The sequence below is a fragment of the Taudactylus pleione genome, unplaced genomic scaffold (genome assembly GCF_031769625.1).
Source record: "Taudactylus pleione unplaced genomic scaffold, aTauple2 ptg000066l, whole genome shotgun sequence".
NCBI classification, from domain to species: Eukaryota; Metazoa; Chordata; class Amphibia; order Anura; family Myobatrachidae; genus Taudactylus; species Taudactylus pleione.
This window is the reverse complement of record NW_028284468.1, coordinates 6,505,814-6,525,803: the sequence shown is the minus strand read 5'-3', so window position 1 is coordinate 6,525,803 and position 19,990 is coordinate 6,505,814. Positions and strand designations below refer to the sequence as shown.

Below are 19,990 nucleotides of genomic sequence, written 5' to 3'. Positions count from 1 at the left end.
CTAGAAGGTCTAGTGTTGATAGCAGAGCTCCTGATCTTCTACTCCATCCTTGAGCAGGGAGAATAGATAGCTCAAAAGCCCAAATTAGCTTAAAGTAACCAGTAGGTGCAGTGTGCTGTGTATAAAGTCTCCAAAAAAGGGCTTTTTAGGTCCACAAGTGTCAGATTACTATGTAATGTCAAATAAATATTGTTTATTTATTTTTTCACATCTATGGGCACATCTTTTTTATCATGTTTTCACCTCAACAGCGCTGTTTATTTTTTAGTTTACAATATATTGAGTGGAGCTTTACCAAACTGCATGTCCATTAAAGTAGCACAAAATCTATAGAAGTGATTCAGACACTATAATCCCCATAATTGTTATTTTTTTTTCAAATATATTTATTGGATTTTTCAAATTTTACATTTGGAAATGGAAAAATACAGAAATTCATAGATATGAGTGAGATAAAACCTCAAAACAAGTAAACCATCAAATTTTGGAGCTATCGAAGACAATAGTTCTCACTTAAATGGTCATTAATATTATAACTCTATCTATTATTTTGAGAGAGTACCAACCTATAGACATATAGATCAGTTTTGGGCGGTATTTTGACAAATACACTCATATACTATATTACATAACCTTAAACATATATAAATTATAAAAGACAATACTAGAAAGTGAGGGAGTGGGGGGGGGGGGGGGGGAAGAAAATTTAGTTGCGTTAGAAACTGATTATGCCAATGTAGTTATAATGACATACACCTTAATTTATATCATATTGCATATTTTTAAAATACATAACACTTTTTTTATTTATTTATTATATTTTTATTGTAGGTTGCGGAGAAGGAACCATTCCGTGTTTTCAAAAAGGCTTAGAATATGGCTCTGGACCTGTGTATCAAGGGATTCTATATAAAGACCCCATTTTTTATAAAATTTCAGTATTCCCTTTTCATAATTTTAACTGTTTCGAGTAAAGGTGCCTTTTTCGACGTCCATCTCTGCAAAATCACCTTTTTGGCTATGGTGGCTATTATTGTCAGAATCGGCTCTAAGTGTGTAACTGAATGAGAGGAGCACCAGTGTTTAAAATTCGCACATAAAAGTAGTACAGGGTCTAGAGGTATCTTTAATTTGAAGGACGCTTTAATCAAATTTTGAATTTTGTACCAGAATCGTTTAACTTTAGAGCAATTCCAGAAACTATGAATAAAAAGGGATTTCTGAGTACCACACTTGGGACATTGACCAGATTCTTGTGCTACCATGTGCATACGTTGGCCCTGAGCTATATATGCTCTGTGAATAGTACGGAAATGGACTTCTTGCAGATTAGCTGAGGGGAGATATTTTAATAGAGATTCCATCATGGTAAGCGTCTCTACAGTAATGTTTCTATCTGGAAAGTCTAAGACCCATTTTTTTTGAAGAGCTCTCCACCTTTGAGTTTTATTAACTACCATGAGGTCCCAATAAAGATATTTTGTCTTATAAACAACTGATTGTATATAAGATAGTAACTTAATTAACACATTATCTCTATCGATCACACCAACAGATTTAATTAGAGATTCCACATAATGCCGTATTTGTAAGTACATGTAAAAATGTGAGTTTGGTAATGCGTATATGTCTTTCAATTGTTGAAAGGAAAGCATGGATCCACCATGGTCAAAAATGTCTTTGATTGCAATGATCCCTTTAACCTTCCAAATTTTGAACCAGACATTTTCTAGAGCTGGAGAGAAAGCAGGATTTCCACAGATGGGGATGAATTTAGAGGAAGTATGATCACTAGACAGAATTTTATTAATTTTTAACCAAGCTGAATGTGTATCATGGAATAAAGGATTATTTCTTGCTATTGTTGGCAATTAATTATATAGGTATGTAATAAAGCAGCTAGGGAGAAAGGGGAGACCATTGCTTCTTCGATATCTAGATTGGTGAAAATGGACCGCGATAATAACCAATCAGATATATATCTGAAAAATACTGTATATACAAAATGTTGTATATGCGGGATTGCTAGACCTCCTTCTGCCCTCTTTAAATATAATTTAGATATGGAAATTCTTGCCTTCTTCCCCAGCCATAAGAATTTTGAAAAAAACTTTGAATAATGTTTTAAATCAAGGGGAGAAACTTTCAGAGGTATCATTTGGATTAAATATGAAAGCTTAGGAAAAATAACACTTTTTAGAACTGCCGCTCGACCCAGCAATGATAATGGTAGTTTAGCCCAGGCTTCTAACCGTTTCGTTATTCTATTTGAAAAAGGAGGAAAATTTACCTTATATAAGTTAGCTAGAGTGGGAGGAATGTGTATGCCTAAATACTTCATTGTTGTTGATAACAATTTAAATTGTTTAAATTGAAGATGTAGAGTCTGTGACAAAGAAGTAGCGTTTAAAAGGTAAAATCTCGGACTTGTCGGTATAAATCTTGTAACCCGCAAAAGCTTCGAAAGACGAGATGGTTTGAAGAAGAGAAGGGATTGAGCCGCTGGTTTTGATACAAAAAGCAGCATATCATCTGCAAAGAGAGAAAGTTTAATTTACTCTTTATTAATCAGTATTCCCTTAAATTGAGTGTTAGATCGTAGCACCACTGCCAATGGTTCTATGGCAATCGCAAAGAGGAGTGGCGACAAGGGGCAGCCCTGTCGTGTACCTCTGTATATATTAATAGGGGAAGAAAGATATCCATTACATAGAATTTGTGATTGTGAGTTAGTATACATTGTTTGTAGAAGATTTATGAAATTGTTTGTGAAGCCAAAGCGAGCAAGAGATTCGAACAGATGATCCCATGCGACCATATCGAAGGCCTTTTCGGCATCTAAGGCCATTAGAATATGGGGATCAGAATATGCCTTCAATTCGACTGTGTGTATTGCAGCCAAAACTTTCCTAATATTACGAGTTGAATGACGTCCCCAGATAAATCCTGTTTGGTCTTGGTGAATTACTGCAGGTAATAATAACTTTAGGCGGTCTGCTAATATTTTTGTAAATATCTTGTAATCTACATTTAAAAGCGATGTTGGCCTATAAGACCCCGGAAGCTCTAAATCCCTTCCCGACTTTGGCAACACACGTATAAGAGCTGAATTAAAATATCTGGGGATTACACTTTTTTCCAGTATATAATTATACATCATTGTAAGTGATTCACATATTCGGTTAGATAATATCTTATAAAAATCACCCGAAAAACCATCAGGTCCCGGAGCCTTCATTGGCTTCAAGTGAGAGATACAAGATTGTACTTCTACTTGAGTTATGGGGGCTAGTAGATTAGTTGCTTGAATGGTATCAATAGAAGGTAGATTAATATTTTCCCAAAACATAGTTCTTGCCTTGGTGTTAGTTTTAGGTGATGAATATATATTTTCATAAAATTTTCTCAACACGTCAACAGTTTGATGGCTAGATGTTGTTCTAGTGCCATTGGGATCTTTCAAGGATTTATTATAGGTGATGGGCGGGAGTCTGAAAGTAAATTTGTTAAGAGTCTGCCAACTTTATTACCATATTTATGAATTCTAAAATCTCTGTTGAAAGAGTATCTATCTCCATAATACTGGAGAGTTTCATCAAAGTGTTGTTTGGCTAATAAAAATGTAAATTTTGTTTGGGGTGAAGGATTTTGTTTATAATTTTGATAAGATTCTGTAAGATTCAACTGGGATGTGCAGAACTTCTCAGCGTGATGCTTATGTGAATGAGAAGCGTAGGATATTATAGAACCCCTGATACCAGATTTTGCTGTTTGCCAAAATAAGAGAGGATCTTCACAGGCATGTTGAAAGTTATCATTTTTATATTGGTCCCAACAAGATTCAACCTTCACTCGAAATTTTAAAGATTTTCTTAAATAAGAAGGAAACCGCCATTGTCTATGGGTGCCCTGCTCTCGTTTTGTCATCAAGGAGAACCAAACCAACGCATGGTCCGATAAACTAATCGTTTCAATTTCAGTAGAGATAATATTGGGGAACAAAACATCTGATACAAATAGATAATCAATTCTTGACAATGTTCCGAAGGCCGCCGAAAGGCATGTATATTCTTTGTCAATAGGGTGCTTGGACCTCCAAACATCAATTGTGTGCAACTGTGTATTAAGCCATGAGATCCCGTTTCTAGGAAGGTGGGAACGAGTAGAAGAATGAACATTTTTATCCGTATAATGTGAAGTTATCAAATTGATATCCCCTCCTAATATAATATTACATGTTGAATAGGTTCTCAAGAGATTGGAAATTTCAACGAAAAAGGCTTTCTTATAAATATTAGGTGCATAAACATTGCATAAAATATATCTTACATCATCAAGCATAATATCTGCTAATACAAACCTACCATTAGGATCTGAGATAGAGTTATTTAAAGAGATATTAAGACTTTTTGAAGCCAGTATTGCTACACCTCTGGATTTGGAATTGTAAAAAGCGGACGCCAAAACCTGCCTATGAGAAGATTCTAGTTTAGCTATCTCAGACCTTTAGAACAAGAAAAAATCTAAATATCAAAAAGATAACAATCAAGCAGTTATTTTGCATACGAGATCCAAATATCTCCATGAATAAGAGGTTAATCAACCTATGTGTAAAACCGGTGATCTGCTCCAGATATTGCTCTATAACATTAACAACTTTCATTAAATCTCACGTGATAAGAGCATGTAATAGTAGTAAATGGGTATTTTGATGAAGAAAAACAAAATTATGACTCCAGAGGAAGGGCTTCTGCTTCTTGGGCTTGGTCGGCCAAATAGGCTTTAGCATCAGGAGCGTTAGTAAAATCTTTATAAGACCCATCTTCAAAGAGACGTAGTCGAGCTGGGTATAATAATGCAAACTTTTTGCCAGATGTAACCAGTTGCGAACACACAGATGAGAAGGCCTTTCGAGCTCTCGTTAATTCTGGAGAGTAATCTTGGATTATTAGAATTTTTGAATCTTCCCAAGTGAGATCACGAATTCTTCTAGACGCATTCCAAATCGCCTCCTTGTGTAGAAAATTAAGGCATTTAAACAGAACCATGCGGTGGCGGGATGAGTTAGATAGTCTCATAGATCCTGTTCTGTGAGCCCTCTCGATCACCATGTCTGCGCATATATCCTCTATATGAAGTAATTTCGGTAGCGTTTGCTTCAGAAATAGATAAAGGGACGGACCTTTATATAGCTCTGGGAGACCCTCAATGCGCAAGTTATTTCTGCGTGACCTATTCTCTAAGTCATCTAATTTTGACCAAACCTGGGTATCTGATTTTTGCAATTTGGTCGTGATTTCTTTTAATGTGAGGAGCTCTTGAAAATTTTCTCCCACTTGGTGTTCTACAGTAAGGACTCGTTTTGCCAGTTGCTTGCATTGACTCTTGATATCGTTTACAGCCTGTTGCAGTGCTGCTGAGTGGGACTTAGCCTGTTCAGCTAGCAATGGCTGCACTGTCTCCTTTACTGCCTGCATAACCTCTTGGTATGTTAAAGGAGCGATTGTACCTGGAAGGGCTGGTGATGGGGCTCTGGATAGCTTCTTGCCCTGTTGTTTCAGGTCTCGTGGCTGTTGGGTAGCACCAGGCTCCGAATCTGTGTGTGTAGCGGCGGCCATCTTAGATGTGGCGCCATGCTCTGCCTCCAACTTAGATCGCGGCGGTTTCCCCGACATGACAGAGGGAAAGAACTTCTCCATAAACCTTACGGAGGCTTATTATGGAGTGTAGGCTACTAAGGGCAGCAATGTGGTAAGCCGCGCGCGGCTTTTGCCGGGTATAGCAGTGAGCGGGTAACGGAGCTCCACGCCAAGACTCTTCACTCCATCAGCGCCGGAACCGGAAGTTATTTTTAGAATACAGCAAATACATGAGAATGAAACTCATTAAATATTATATTATTTAGCCAAGCCCAGGGCGAATTTATAATGGAAGCACACCCTGCACCCTTATTTGTTTATACTTACGTTTCGGCGGCCATTTTCCCTGTGACTCCCCTACCCAGTAAAATCCGCCACCCACCTGTGATCTGCCCAGATCCCCTGCAGCTGCAAGTGAATTAGCAGCCCTCCATTATAGAAGGAGAAGCACTTCCTATTGGAAGCAGTTTCTGCTAATCACAACACGTCAGGTAGGCAGTCCCAGGGGGAGGTGTCTCCTCCCCCCTCGGATTGCCCGTCCGGACTGCCATTAGCAGAAAGCGCCTGCTTTTATTATGGCAACTTTATTCGGTTGCTTGGGGGTGCAGTAGATGCCATTTTCTGCGCAAGGGCATTATATTTTTCTTTCGTGTGGTTTTTTGTTTTCTAGCGCATGCACATTGGCATGCACAGCCGCTGCAGCACACAGGAGATGTGGTGGACTGCAGCCAACTGCTAAAAAAAAAAGTAGGAGCCGCCACTGCTAGAGACAGTAGTATGCATACAGTGTGAAGATCTGCTTGGACAGCTGAGAAGAATTGTGTCCCACATCTGGTAAGGTCCAAACTCAGCCAAAACATTGGTTTCTGGTCTGCTGTAGAAGAATATACATTTTCTGGCAGTGTAGCTCTGTGCACTTATTTGTCTGTGAGCGAGTTGAGCCAGACCAGCTAATTGAGAAAATGTAAACTGCTCTGTAAAGATGTGTGGCATTTTCATTTCACGGTCTGTCAGTCTAAAATATCCACATGTGCTGCTTATTATATTAAGTTTGACTGAGGACATCTGGAAGACATGTTGCTGTGGGTAATGGTGTATATATGGTGGTTGTAATGGTTATGATGGAGTCCAGACCAGTGGTTGCAGGATTGGCCAGATACTGAGCCAAATATCCCTAAGAAGATGGTGGTATCGCAATATGGTATATGATATGGGGCAACTTAAAAGAGGAGGAGTCCATGTACAGTTGTGTACCCAGGGGCACTGAGAGGGGGGGGAGCGGGTACTAATTACCCAGGCCTGGGATTTCTGGAGGGGCTCAGCGCCGGCAGCCCTCCCTCCTACCCAGGAGTGTAGCGAGGGTGGTTCCAGTGGAGCATGAGCTCCAGGAGCTAAAATGGACAGAGGGTGCCATCCAGAGGTCCAGAATTCATGGGGCACTGCACAGTATGATGGCCGCCTGTTAAGCTGCGATGGCACCGGCCGCACTACCCTAGCTACGGCCCTCCCATCCACTATACAATTTTCTTACAGATATATGTCCAATCTGGCTGGTTGGAATGAAAACCTGGTAATGTATGGGAGCAAATGACAATCGTCCATTTGCTCACAAACATTGGAAAATAGCCAAAAATGGTTGTTCAGACAAATTGGTTAAAATCAACATTCCTGTTAGTTGTACAGCGCGCTCTACATTTTTTGAAGGGTTATACCTTCATCAAATTTGTTATTAAATTTGTTAAAACACACAAATTTAACCAATTTGAACAATATTTCTGTTCTTTTTTCAGTGTTTAAAACCATATGATCGACCGTCATTCGTATAGTGGATGGCCAGCTTTAGTTTTATCTCTGTTTGTTTGCTCTATATCCTAAATAAATTATGGTTCTGAGATCCGTTTCTACATTTCATGCTCCCTCAGCTCTTTACCCCTGCCCACTCCTTTTTTGTTGGCTTCAGTCACCACCCCTCTCCTCTTCTTTTCTTATTGGCTTCTGTGACCACCCCTCTCCTCTTCTTTTCTTATTGGCTTCTGTGACCACCCCTCTCCTCTTCTTTTCTTATTGGCTTCTGTGACCTCCCCTCTCCTCTTCTTATTGGCTTCTGTCACTGGTCCTCTCTGATTGGCTTTGCCCTTCCCCTCTCCTTTTGTATTGGACTCTGACACCTCCCCTCTCTTATCAGCACTTTCCTCTCCCCTCTCCTCTTTGATCCTCTCCCTCCTTCTCTCTAACTTAGGTGTGGATGGTACCTTACAGCTGAGTTAATAGTTCTGGCAGATCTACCTTCTCCTTTGGCAATGACTCCACAAGGTTTATCCATCTCATGCTGTAGTAGAGAGGCTAGCCCCATACACACAGTAACATGACATAACATGGCAGCCTTGGTAAATAGAATTATTAAGTAGATTTATTAAAGGGGGTAGAAGGAAGTAGATCTAGCGCAGGTGACTGTATGAAAATTATCACCATACGTATAATTACAGCACAAAAAGGAATATTCTGTGCCATTTCAACACAATAGCAATACAGTAGTGAATAGGCAATGGGCAATAACCAGTGGTGGATTGGCCATTGAATTAATCGGGAAGATTCCCGGTGGGCCGAAGATCTTGTGGGGCCGCCTGTCGCCCTGGTGTTTTTTTTCTCTTTTTTTGACATGCGGCCCCGCCCCCACTTGTTGATTGACAGGCAACCTGTGTCCAGCCAGCTCTGAATCTGACTTCAATCATTCCTGATATGAGGTTTTGCACGGGGGAGACAGAGTGACCCGGGTGTAGCGCTGCGCAGCACACATTGGGGGCTGAGTGTTAGATGCACCTTCACTGCCCACTGACCAGAAAGGGCTCTGTACTATCCTCCCTCTGCTGTCGACGACTCTGCACCTCTTGCTTTGGGGAACCCCAAGGGCTGGATTAAGGGTAGGAATATGCATCTGTTCTGCATATTTTTACAGTTGCCGCCGCTGCTGCAGCACGTACAAATGTTCCTTTGCAGTGCACACAGAAACAGTATGCTGATGAATCCCTGATTGTCTATAAGAAACTACGCAAGCTCTGTCCCAAGTCTCCGAACACTGGCCGCACTGAGGCAGAGCTCAATGGGATGGGAGTGAAAGGATACAGCATGAGTATGTGACAGGGTCAGGAAGCTGCCAGAACACACATCTAATAATAGGTGGAATTATCTTTGTTAACTTTTTCTTCTTCTTGTTTCTTCTGAAATAAAAGGAATATCTGTGCACCCTTATAAATTAATATTAATATATGTGCCATGCTCCATGTTTCCAATAATATTTGTGGCCCATTTATTTATATTAGTAAGACCTTGCAAATTAAAATAGTATTAGTGGACCCTTATTTAAAATAATAATAGAAGTCCTTTTATTTTTAATATAAAAATTTGTACAATTATAATATTTTGTATATTTGGTGAATCAGCCCCATATTTTCTGTTGTGTAGTGTTTATTACTTACCTTCTTTTTCTTATTATGTTCTGATATAGTTCAACGGGTATGGGCCTAGGACAGTGGTTCCCAAACTTTTTTGAACCACGGCGCCCTAGAGTATCAGCATTGTTTTCATGGCACTCCTAAGCCAAAAGTTTGTTATTGATAAATGTAGTAAAATTAAGTAAATTGTGTTTATCTGTCATCCTTAAGTTCAGTTATGTGGTGGTGGACAGGTTTTACGCTTCTGTTTGTCCACAAATTTACATTACATTGACCATAAATAATTTGATTTGGTGCTGGACCACCAACCTGATGCACCCCTGCAAGTGATCCAAGGCACCCCAGGGTGCCACGGCACACAGTTTGGGAACCACTGGCCTAGGATGTAAACTTTTCCCCAATATACGTAATTAAATATTTGTTTGGGCCATATATCATTTGCTTTGTATGTAAGCCGATCCCTTTCCCATCGTCCTACTGTCCTTACTGTCATAGGGACATGAGTAGGTAGGTGTAGTGATAAAGTAACCTGTATGAAGGAAAGGAGTTCCCTGACCATTACACTGAGGGTGTTTGCACTACATAAGTAGTGGGCACAGCTGGGTGGGAGCCATGACCTGTGCTGATAGTGTAGCTCGGTGCTCCTGTGGTGGTGACAGTGTGTGTATGGGGTTTCTTTCCAATTCTTAATGGCTGTTAGCATGTTGCCAGGGAGCGATTAACATTGCAAGAAGAGGTTGGCACTGAAGTTCTTCTCTTGTGAACTCTTCTCCAGTGCCCACCCAGATGGAGAAGAGCTGCGCCAGTGCCACACACTGTGACTCAGAGCACCGCTGGCACTAATCTTGTTACTGCGCCGGGAAGCAGCACCTGATAGAGGGTGGGCAGTGCTTACAGGACGGCCCCCACACCCAGCAGCGTGCTTTTAATCGGCCTGAGGAGAATTGTGGGGACAGTAGGGGGGCTCAGGGGATGTGAGATAGGGAGCTTTGGGCTGGGGTATCCGGAGATTAGTTAGACAGCAGGGCCCGGGGATGACTCTGAATATTTGGCTAATGTGGGGACTGTATGGGCAAATGTGCTTTGTAGGTTAAGGTGGCTCTGACTTCATGTGGGGGCTGTAGATTAGGGGTACAGGGTTATGGGCTCTGTATTTATGTGGGGTTATTACTGTACGGTGTCGGGACTATGGGCCTCGGCAGGTGCAGGGTTTTGTGGGTGCAGCCATGTGAGCCCTATGGGCACTTCACAGGGAGCCAGCTGAAGCAGCTCTATATGTCATATATGGCACAGTCCCAGCCAGCCATGTCAGAGGGTTGTTGCTCAACCCTCCATGATTGTGATGAATGGATCTATGGGGCAGTGACCTTTATATAAGGGGAGTGCATGGGCTAACCTGCATTACATCATGGGTGTTCTTTGTTTTTTTAAGATGTGGATGAGTGGGAATAATCTTATTTTAAGACGCATGTAGGGGTAATGGAGGCTGCTGTAGGTTGGGGACACTGGGGACTTTGGTTACATTGATGTAAGTCTGGAGGGATGTTTACCATTGTGACATCTGGAGATTTTGGGGTGTGTGTGCAGTCTAGGTTGGGGTTGTTAATTGGAATTTGGAGGTTTGGAATTCATCACAGCAGCTGAAAGGTCTGTGAGTGTTGGGCCCACTAGATTACCAAGCATATTGATATCAACAGCTTCTACAAAGGTGTAGTGATGTTCTAATCTGTCTACTTTGGTGCTGGTTCCGCCTATAGTTAATTTGGCCATTTTGCTGGCGTTTTGAGCATGTTAAGTAGGGAAATCACAGGGAAAATGGCTGCATCACCATTTCCCCGGTGACCTGCACATGCCCAGTACACTCTGGGCGCAGACTAGTGCCCAAACTCTACTTCTATGCTCAGTGCACTGCTGACCGCTCGGGAGAGAGGAGGCGGCCCCGGACGGAGCCTGCACACGGGTCCCCTCCTCTCTTAATACGCCCCTGCTAAGACCTGGTTAAGCTGTACCATGTGTGGACTATCGGCAACCAGCACCAAACACCTGCACAACAGATTTAACACCTTATGCACTCTGGTCCAGGGTATTGACTGTTATCTAGTTGTACTATTTACACAACCTTAATTCTACTCAGTATCATTCTGCTGCACATCTTCCCTACTACTACTTTGCTAATAGGTTATGAGACAAGCAGTCTCAACTTAATAGGTACTGGTCCTCATACACTGACACTACCAACACTTTCCTGATTACAGAAAGCAATCGCTTTTCCAAATCACAATAAACAGTTCCATATGTCCCAATTGTCTCTACCACTGCACAGTAGCAATAACTCAGTTCCAAAGTGCTCTTTAACTCGGAATGGGTATGTAATGCCGGCTGTCGGGATGCCTCCTGTCAAAATACTGACAGTGGCACCCCGAAGGTTGGTATGCCAACAGGGGCGGGTAAGTATACTTACCCCCCCTTCTCCCCCTAACCATCCCCACCCCGCACCCTAACTCTCCCCTTAGTGCCTAACCCTAACTCCCCGCCAGCAGGGGTGGATTTACCATTAGGCAACCTAGGCGTCCACCTAGGGCCCGTCGGGTCCTAAAGGGCCCGTGGCCCAGCCCCCTGAAATCCAGCCCTGGAGATAACTTTCTGCGCTGTGCTTGAACTGCTCCTGCTGACATCGGCGGGGAGATGACACACACAGGCAGTATAGCAGCAGCACAGTCGGTGCCTTGCCTCCAATATGTGGGGAGGAGAAGGACTCAGAGACAGAGCTGCAGCCCGGGCCTGTGGAATCACTGTCATCATTGCAGCGCAGCTCCAGTCCACCTGCTCACCTCCAATCAACCTGACAGTCAGTGAGTTCAGCCAGTCTCTTCCTTCCAAACCCCCGCACCCCCCATGTTGTAGACTGACCCCCCTCCCCACAGGATGCACCGATCTATTCAGCCCACTCCAACCAACTCTCCCCCCCCGCCCACACATACACACAGCCTGCGCTGCTATAGCCAGCCTCTGCAGTCAGTTAGCGCTGCCAGCTTCCTCCATTGCAGCTCCTCCGCAGAGTAGCCAGGCCCTCATCCCCGCAAATGTGCTGATCTTATCAGCCCACTCCAACAGCCCCTGCAGTCACATTGAGTGCTGGATAGCCTCCTCCTTTGCAGGCCCACCCCCCACTGTAGCCAGCCTTCCGATGAACACCTCTGATTTTGGAACCCCATGTGTGCTACAAGCTATATCTGGATTACAATGTTGCAGAAGTGTATCCTTATTTTTAAGGCTATAGGATGTGCATGAACTTGTAGAAGTGTGCTGTTTGAGCAACAGTGTATTGATTGCCTGCAGTCTGCTTTTAGGAGATCTAGACATACAGTCAGGTGCATAAATATTGGGACATTGACAGAATTTTCATATTTTGGCCTCTATTCACCACCACAATGGCTTTGAAATGAAACAAACAAGATGTGCTTTAACTGCAGATTTTCAGATTTGAGTGTAATTACATCCAAATCAGGTGAACGGTATAGGGATTACAACGGTTTCTATATGTGCCTCCCACTTTTTAAGGAGCCAAAAGTAATGGGACTATCAACTCAAAAGCTATTTCATGGACAAGTGTGGGCTATTCCCTCGTTATTTCATTATCAATTAAGCAGGTAATAGGCCTGGAGCTGATTCTAGGTGTGACATTTGCATTTGGAATCAGTTGCTGTTGACTCTCAATATGAGATCCAAAGAGCTGTCACTATCAGTGAAGCAAGCCATCATTAGGCTGAAAAATCAAAACAAACCCATCAGAGAGATAGCAAAAACATTAGGTGTTGCCAAATCAACTGTTTGGAACATTCTTAAAAAGAAAGAACGCACCGGAGAGCTCAGCAACACCAAAAGACCCGGAAGACCACGGAAAACAACTGTGGTGGATGACAGAAGAATTATTTCCCTAGTGAAGAAAAACCCCTTCACAACAGTTGGCCAAATCAAGAACCATCTCCAGGAGGTAGGTGTATATGTGTGAAAGTCAACAATCAAGAGAAGACTTCACAAGCGCGAATATAGAGGGTTCACCACAAGATGTAAACCATTGGTGAGCCTCAAAAACAGGAAGACCAGATTAGAGTTTGCCAAACAACATCTGAAAAACCCATTACAGTTCTGGAACAACATCCTATTGACAGATGAGACAAAGATCAACTTGTACCAGAGTGATGGGAAGAGAAGAGTATGGAGAAGGAAAGGAACTGCTCATGATCCAAAACATACCACCTCAGCAGTGAAGCATGGTGGTGGTAGTGTCATGGCGTGGGCATGTATGGCTGCCAATGGAACTGGTTCCCTTGTATTTATTGATGATGTGACTGCTGGCAAAAGCAGCAGAATGAATTCTGAAGTGTTTTGGGCAATATTATATGCTCATATTGTCAAATGCTTCAGAACTTATTGAACGGCGCTTCACGGTGCAGATGGACAATGACCCGAAGCATACTGCAAAAGCAACCAAAGAGTTTTTTAAGGCTAAAAAGTGGAATGTTATGCAATGGCCAAGTCAATCCCCTGACCTGAATCCGATTGAGCATGCATTTCACTTGATGAAGACAAAACTGAAGGGAAAATGCCCCAAGAACAAGCAGGAACTGAAGACATTTGCAGTAGAGGCCTGGCAAAGCATCACCAGGGATGAAACCCAGCGTCTGGTGATGTCTATGCGTTCCAGACTTCAGGCTGTAATTACCTGCAAAGGATTTGCAACAAAGTATTAAAAAGCGAAAGTTAGATTTAGGATTGTTTCATTTGTCCCATTACTTTTGGCCCCTTAAAAAGTGGGAGGCACATATAGAAACCGTTGTAATTCCTACAACGTTCACCTGATTTGGATGTAATTACCCTCAAATTAAATCTGAAAGTCTGCAGTTCAAGCACATCTTGTTTGTTTCATTTCAAAGCCATTGTGGTGGTGAATAGAGGCCAAAATATGAAAATTCTGTCAATGTCCCAATATTTATGCACCTGACTGTATATTATCTCCATTATCTCACTATAGGGCATTATGCCATATGTAAGAAAATCATGATTTATCCTTCTATGTATTAATATACGTTATATGTTTATTGTTTGTCCAGTTTATTCTAAATAGTGATATTAAAAGTTAAGTTTTAACTATTTTCAAATTTACATTATAAGTAGTGCCCCCAAACAAGAGTCTGCTTTTTTTCTCTCTTATCATGTTCTAAATGTATATTTCTGGCTCTGGGGAGCTCCACCAACAATCAAATAATTACCATTAGGGGTCTATGTTAATTCCTGTGATGTTGATTTGATTCATATTCATATTATTTATTATTTGTTAGTATTTGCATCCTGTGCGGCTCTCAACCCCCTTTTTGTTTCTTGAAGTCGGGCTGGTGTCTGTCTGTGTTCCGGCGTCGGGATTAAGATAGGAGTCAGTATTTCAGCGCTTATCTTAAGTCCTGTGTCAGACTTCCAGCATCGGGATTCAGATAGGCATCCCGACCGCTGGTACATAACTACATCTCTTTAACTTAGCTCCGCTCTTTACACTGGCAAACTCAGGCACAGTTTCTTCAGAAAAATATCTAGCTGCTTACTCAAACTCAGGGCCCGATTCATTAAGGATTGCTATTGTGATCGCAGCTACGTAAGCGCACGCAGGTCTGCTGTGAAAATATGCTAATGATTGCTATAGCAATGCCATCGCACTGCCAGCATAGAGACGCCCACTGCCTCCCACTACCGCTATCTCACATCCGTAATACCTTGCAAACCTCCATAAACATCAGTAACATCGAGTATCATCGGCCCCTTAGGCAGAATTACAGCAGCCCTGACCTTACTTAGAAATTGCTAACCTCGTTGCACGCAGTAAGTACACAAACTGCATATGCAATTGCACTGGCTAATTTATGCACGCCCACGCAACGGTGTTCAAACAGACACGTCTGCGTTTCTCCAACCACTCCCCTGTCACCACCCCCAAACGCTCACTGGCCGTCACTCACTATTTATTTTCACCAAAAAATACTGTTTTATATCATTCTTCACCACTTTTACAAAAATGCTGCTAGAAAGATTTTATTAAAACTTAATGACACAAAGTACGTTTATTAGGGCTAATAGTACACATCTGTAATGATTTCCAGTGTCAGTGCGTCTTATTTTGGGGTACAGACTGATTCCCCCAATCTATTCAGTACCTTCCGCCTGTTATGCATTTGTCTATTTGCGTTTTCGCCGGTTCTGTAATTGAAAAGGGGGCGAAACGCGGGGATGCGCATGCCGCAAATTCGTGGCCCAAACAGGCGAATGCGGCGGAAGTACAACAGGTGAAAAGTCTCCCACTTTTCATGGCTAATTGAATACGGGCCAACGTCAGTGTTGTGAATGTAACATTCCCAGTGTGCTATGAAAGCAGAAGGATGAGCTATGATCCCAGTGCCTACTCTATTGTCATTATACTAGGTGTGGTCACTGCTGTCTGGTTGCAGTCCTCACCGTATACACTTCATACTGATGTCTAACAGAGATATTGAGCCACAGTGGCGTCACAGGGCGGGTGCGGGGGGTGCGGCCCGCACCCGTGTGTCACCCGCCGAGGGGTGACACCAAGGTGCAGGATCCCCCTCAGTGACAGGAGCCGGGTGCAGCATTAAGTGCAGCACTCGGCTCCTGTCAGTGAGGGAGCCGGCACTGCCCATGCCCGCACCTCCTGCACCCCCCGCCGGCACCACCCCATTGATACCTAATGTATCATACATTTTGCTAACCACGGCCACGGGCCGGGTTCGTGCCGCAAGGCCACGCCCCTCCCGAAGGCCCGACATGCGAGGCCACGCCCCTGACACAACCCCTCCCGAAGACCACGCCCCCATTTCGGCAGGTGCCGCGCGCATGGCGTCCCTCCCCGCACCGGGTGTCACCGTGGGGAGGAACGCCACTGTTGAGCCATATTCAATTAGAAGCGAAGTTTTCGCCTGTCCGACTGTTCGCTTCATTCGCCTGTTTCAGAGGCGAATTTATTCTGTGCTCGTCCCCGCTTTTCACCTAATACAATTGCAAAACAGGCGATAACGGAAATAGGCGAATGCGGAACAGGCGAAAAGTACTGAAAGAATTGGGGAAATCAGTCTGTACCCCAGAAAAAGATTTATTAACCTAGGGAATCAATATAGATGTGTACTAATAGCCCTAATTAGACTATTTGGGGTACTTAAGTTGTGTATATAGCTTGCTATTAGCGTCTTTGTAAAAGTGGTGAAGAATGGCATAAAGCTGTATTTTTTGGTGAAAATAAGTATTCCTGTCAAATTTGGGGCGCTTGAAAACGGGTGCTAGCATGTTTTTAGGTCTCTAAATTGAACTTTTTAAAAACGTGAAAAATCCACCTGCAATCCCAAAAACACCTGACCCATACTTGGGGACCCCGAAGAAGTCTATTTCGCTACTTTTAGGTTTATCCCCCCACTTTTGAAATTTTCACCCCAAAAAACGATATGCAAAGAACTTACCTTTGTTATCTCTGTTTCTACGAAGTCCATAGAGTCCACAGGGTTGACCTTGGGGGTATAGGTTGGGGAAACAAATCCGGGCACCACGCAGTTAAAGCTTTCAGCTCCCAGGATGCACTGGGTCAACTCTCCCTATAACCCTGCCCCCCAGCCAGAGGCACCTCAGTTTGTAAGTAGCCAAAGGCCGGAGGAGGAGAGAAAAAGAGAGAGAAAACTGGAACACTTAAGAACCATACTCACAGAAAAGGAGACGGGAAACCGGTGACCAGTAACAGCCCATATGAAGCCAGGTGCGTCAGGGCGGGCGCCCTGTGGACCCTATGGACTTTGTAAAAACAGAGATAACAAATGTAAGTTCTTACCATATCTCTTGTTTAATACTTCAGGGTCCATAGGGGGTCCATAGGGTTGACCTTGGGGATGTCCCAAAGCAGTTCAACCAAGGGTGGGGACGCTCCTGTGCTGAGAGGAGAATCCGTTGCCCAAAAGGAAGCATCCTGAGAGGCAAAGGAAAACCAATGCCTAGAACTTTAAAAAGGTGTGGCCAGAAGACCACGTGGCCACCTAGTAAGGCAGAATAGCCGAGGCGCCACAGCCAGCCGCCCACAAGGGATACACGGCCCAAGAAAAACAAACATCAACAACAGAAAGGCCTACCCATGGGTAAGCCTCTGAGGAAGACATACGAAGCCATCCAGCCAACATCTGACTATAGGCCGGCCATCCCTTCCTGTGAAAACCAGAAATCGTAGACCACAAATAAGGAGTCCGATTTCCCTAAGGAACTTGAATGGATCACATAAATCCAAAGAGGCCGGACCGCAGTCAATGAAGCCACACCAGCCGAGAGGACTGGAGACTGAATGGACGTACCCTAAGCTCCAGAATAATATGGAGCCTAAAAACCACTTTAGGAAGAAACACAGGGCGAGTGCAACTTATACCCTGACATCCAGAAGAGGGAGCCACCTTAGAACTCTCCCAATTCCGACACTCCGAGAGAGAGAGAGAGCCTAAGCAATAGACCATGTAATGGCTATCACACCCCGTGGTTCCATTGACTGTACCCAGAGGGAACGAAGAACCACTACTAACTCCCAAGGAGCCCCTAGAGGGGACAAATGGCGGCATAATCCAGAAAACACTCTGAAGGATGAACTGGATACCGGAGTGGAGCAATTCCATACCTTAACCATACTGACAGTGTAGAGATCTGCACTGTCAGGAAGGCTAGGCAGAGGGTGAGACCCAAGCCAGCTGGAAGGAATGCCAGAATATCTGGAAATCCTGAACCCCGGAGGATCGTAGCGAAGGGTACGATACCATAAGAATTAAGCCTGCCACAGTCTGTGGAAGGTCCCAGCAAAAGCTGATCTATGTGCTCTGATGACAAAGCCAGGGAAGCCGTAGGACCCCCACAGGGACGCAGTCAAAGACAAACGTTCCAGGTCCAGGGCAACACAAGGACCCCGAGACAACAGGTCCGGATAGTGAAGCATCAGGAATGGAGTATCGGAGGGGAAATTCCAAAAATCCCAAGTACCCCTGACATCTGGCATCTGGGGCAATCAGGAGCCACCAGCAGGAAAGCATCTCAGTCTCAAATGAAGCTTCCGAAGACCTCGAGGAAGAAAGGAGACCAGGGGACTCAGGTACACAAAGTGGAAGGACCACTTCACCGACAAAGTCACTGAAGGTAGCTTCAAAAACCCCTAGTGCTGAACCGTAACACCGGTAGTGTGTGATAAAGTCAGAAGGCCATGAGGATCACCTCAGGGAGGCCCCCTCTGCTCACCAGGAGACGAAACCTCTCGGAGAAGAGACTAGTCCCCGGGATGCACCTCGTGGCGGCTGAGGAAGCAAGCTTCCCAATGGCGAGCTCCTAGACTGAACGCTGCAGAGATGGCCTGGAGGAAACCCTCGGCCTATGTCAGAATGTGAGACAACTCTGTCATAGCCACCCAACGAACAGTGTTGCCAAGATGGAAGCCACTGTTGTAACACTGTCAGACTGACCCTATTGAGGTTTACCCTGAAATACGTGTAATGCCAGGGAAGGCCCAAGACAGCCTAAAGTTCCAACAAGTTAATTGGTAGGGCGGAATTGACAAACGTCCATCTGCACTGAAACAAATGCGAACCAGACACTGTTCGTAGCAAAAAATTCCCTGGACGAGTTGGCCATAGAAACCCGGACCTAAACCGACTCGCCTCCGGAGAGAGCATCGTCGTATGAACAGTGATCCGATGGAAAAAAAAAACTTGTTCCACCTGGAGAGGAGCCAATTATGGAAAGGCCTGGAATAGAACTAAGCCCATTCCACCCATCCAAAGGCAGACACACTGGATATTTGACCACGCATCCCAGAGTGTACTGACATATGTCGACTACCTAGACATCCGCATACTCCTAGTCAAGGAGTGGAGATCCCGTCTTATGTCAGAAGAATTCCCAGATTTCTGAGAATCCAGCAGGGCTCCCAGATGAAGAATACCCTGAGAGGGATGCAAGTAGGACTTTTTCCCCCGTTGATGAACATCTGTGCCGTGAAGAAGCCACGGTTAATCTGACTTGGCTGTAGAGTACCTCGGTCATCCTGCTAAGTGCAGGAGGCAGTCCAGATACTGGAGCAGTCGGATATACTGAACCGGTGAACTGTCAGAAAATCCATAAAGCTGGTAAACCCCTGTGGGGCTGAGGGCAGAGCCTGAAAAATTGCAAGTGTTGCTGTGGCACAGCAAACCTGAGCCCATGCTGATGAGAGGTCTCTATATGTACCCATAGGCACGTGGCCTGCCAATCCAGGGATACCATGAAATCCCCAGGATCCAAACATCAGATGATGGAGCATAGGAGTTTCCTCCTGAGCCCAGGTACCTTTAGAAACTGGTTCAGGGAACTGAAACAGAATAGGCCAAAGAGGACCATTCAGCCACTGCACCAGAAAGAACGCAGAACCACCAGTCCCTCGTTGAGATAGTGGGGATAGCCTAACTAGCTCTGCTTACCGCAAAAAAAACCTGTTTAGCTTTCTGGCTATGTAAGGCCCTGTTCGGGTCTGAAGAAGGGCCCCATGCACCACCACCTGTAAAGAGGCTGCCTGAGCAATAAGAGGGCGTACCCGTGAGAGAGTACCACTCCTACCTATGCAGCCGTGGCGACTTAACACCAGCAGTGGGCGCACTGAGAAAGTCAGTAACTCACTCTGGAATCCCCCAGTTGTAGACCTGTCCCGTCAGGCTGAAGAACTATCCTGAGGTTCAGAAGCAGGGTCGGCTGGAAGTCCAGGTCTGCTCGGTACTGGATATGGCAGCCCTTGTAGAGGCCGACAGCCTAAGAAGAAACAGGCCTTTAGGCTGACTCTGAGGACCGAAAGACGTA

General features: G+C 44.2%; 1 protein-coding gene across 1 annotated transcript in view; it reads right to left on the bottom strand.

The window, feature by feature from the left end:
• Positions 1–2,502: 2,502 nt before the first annotated feature.
• The window catches only part of RASA2 (RAS p21 protein activator 2), a 175,159-nt gene continuing 157,671 nt past the window's right edge, over positions 2,503–19,990 (bottom strand). The window contains exon 24 of the mRNA XM_088466606.1: positions 2,503–2,532. Within this exon, the coding sequence (XP_088322732.1) occupies positions 2,529–2,532 (4 nt within the window). The 3' untranslated portion in view covers positions 2,503–2,528. The remainder of the gene's footprint in view (positions 2,533–19,990) is intronic.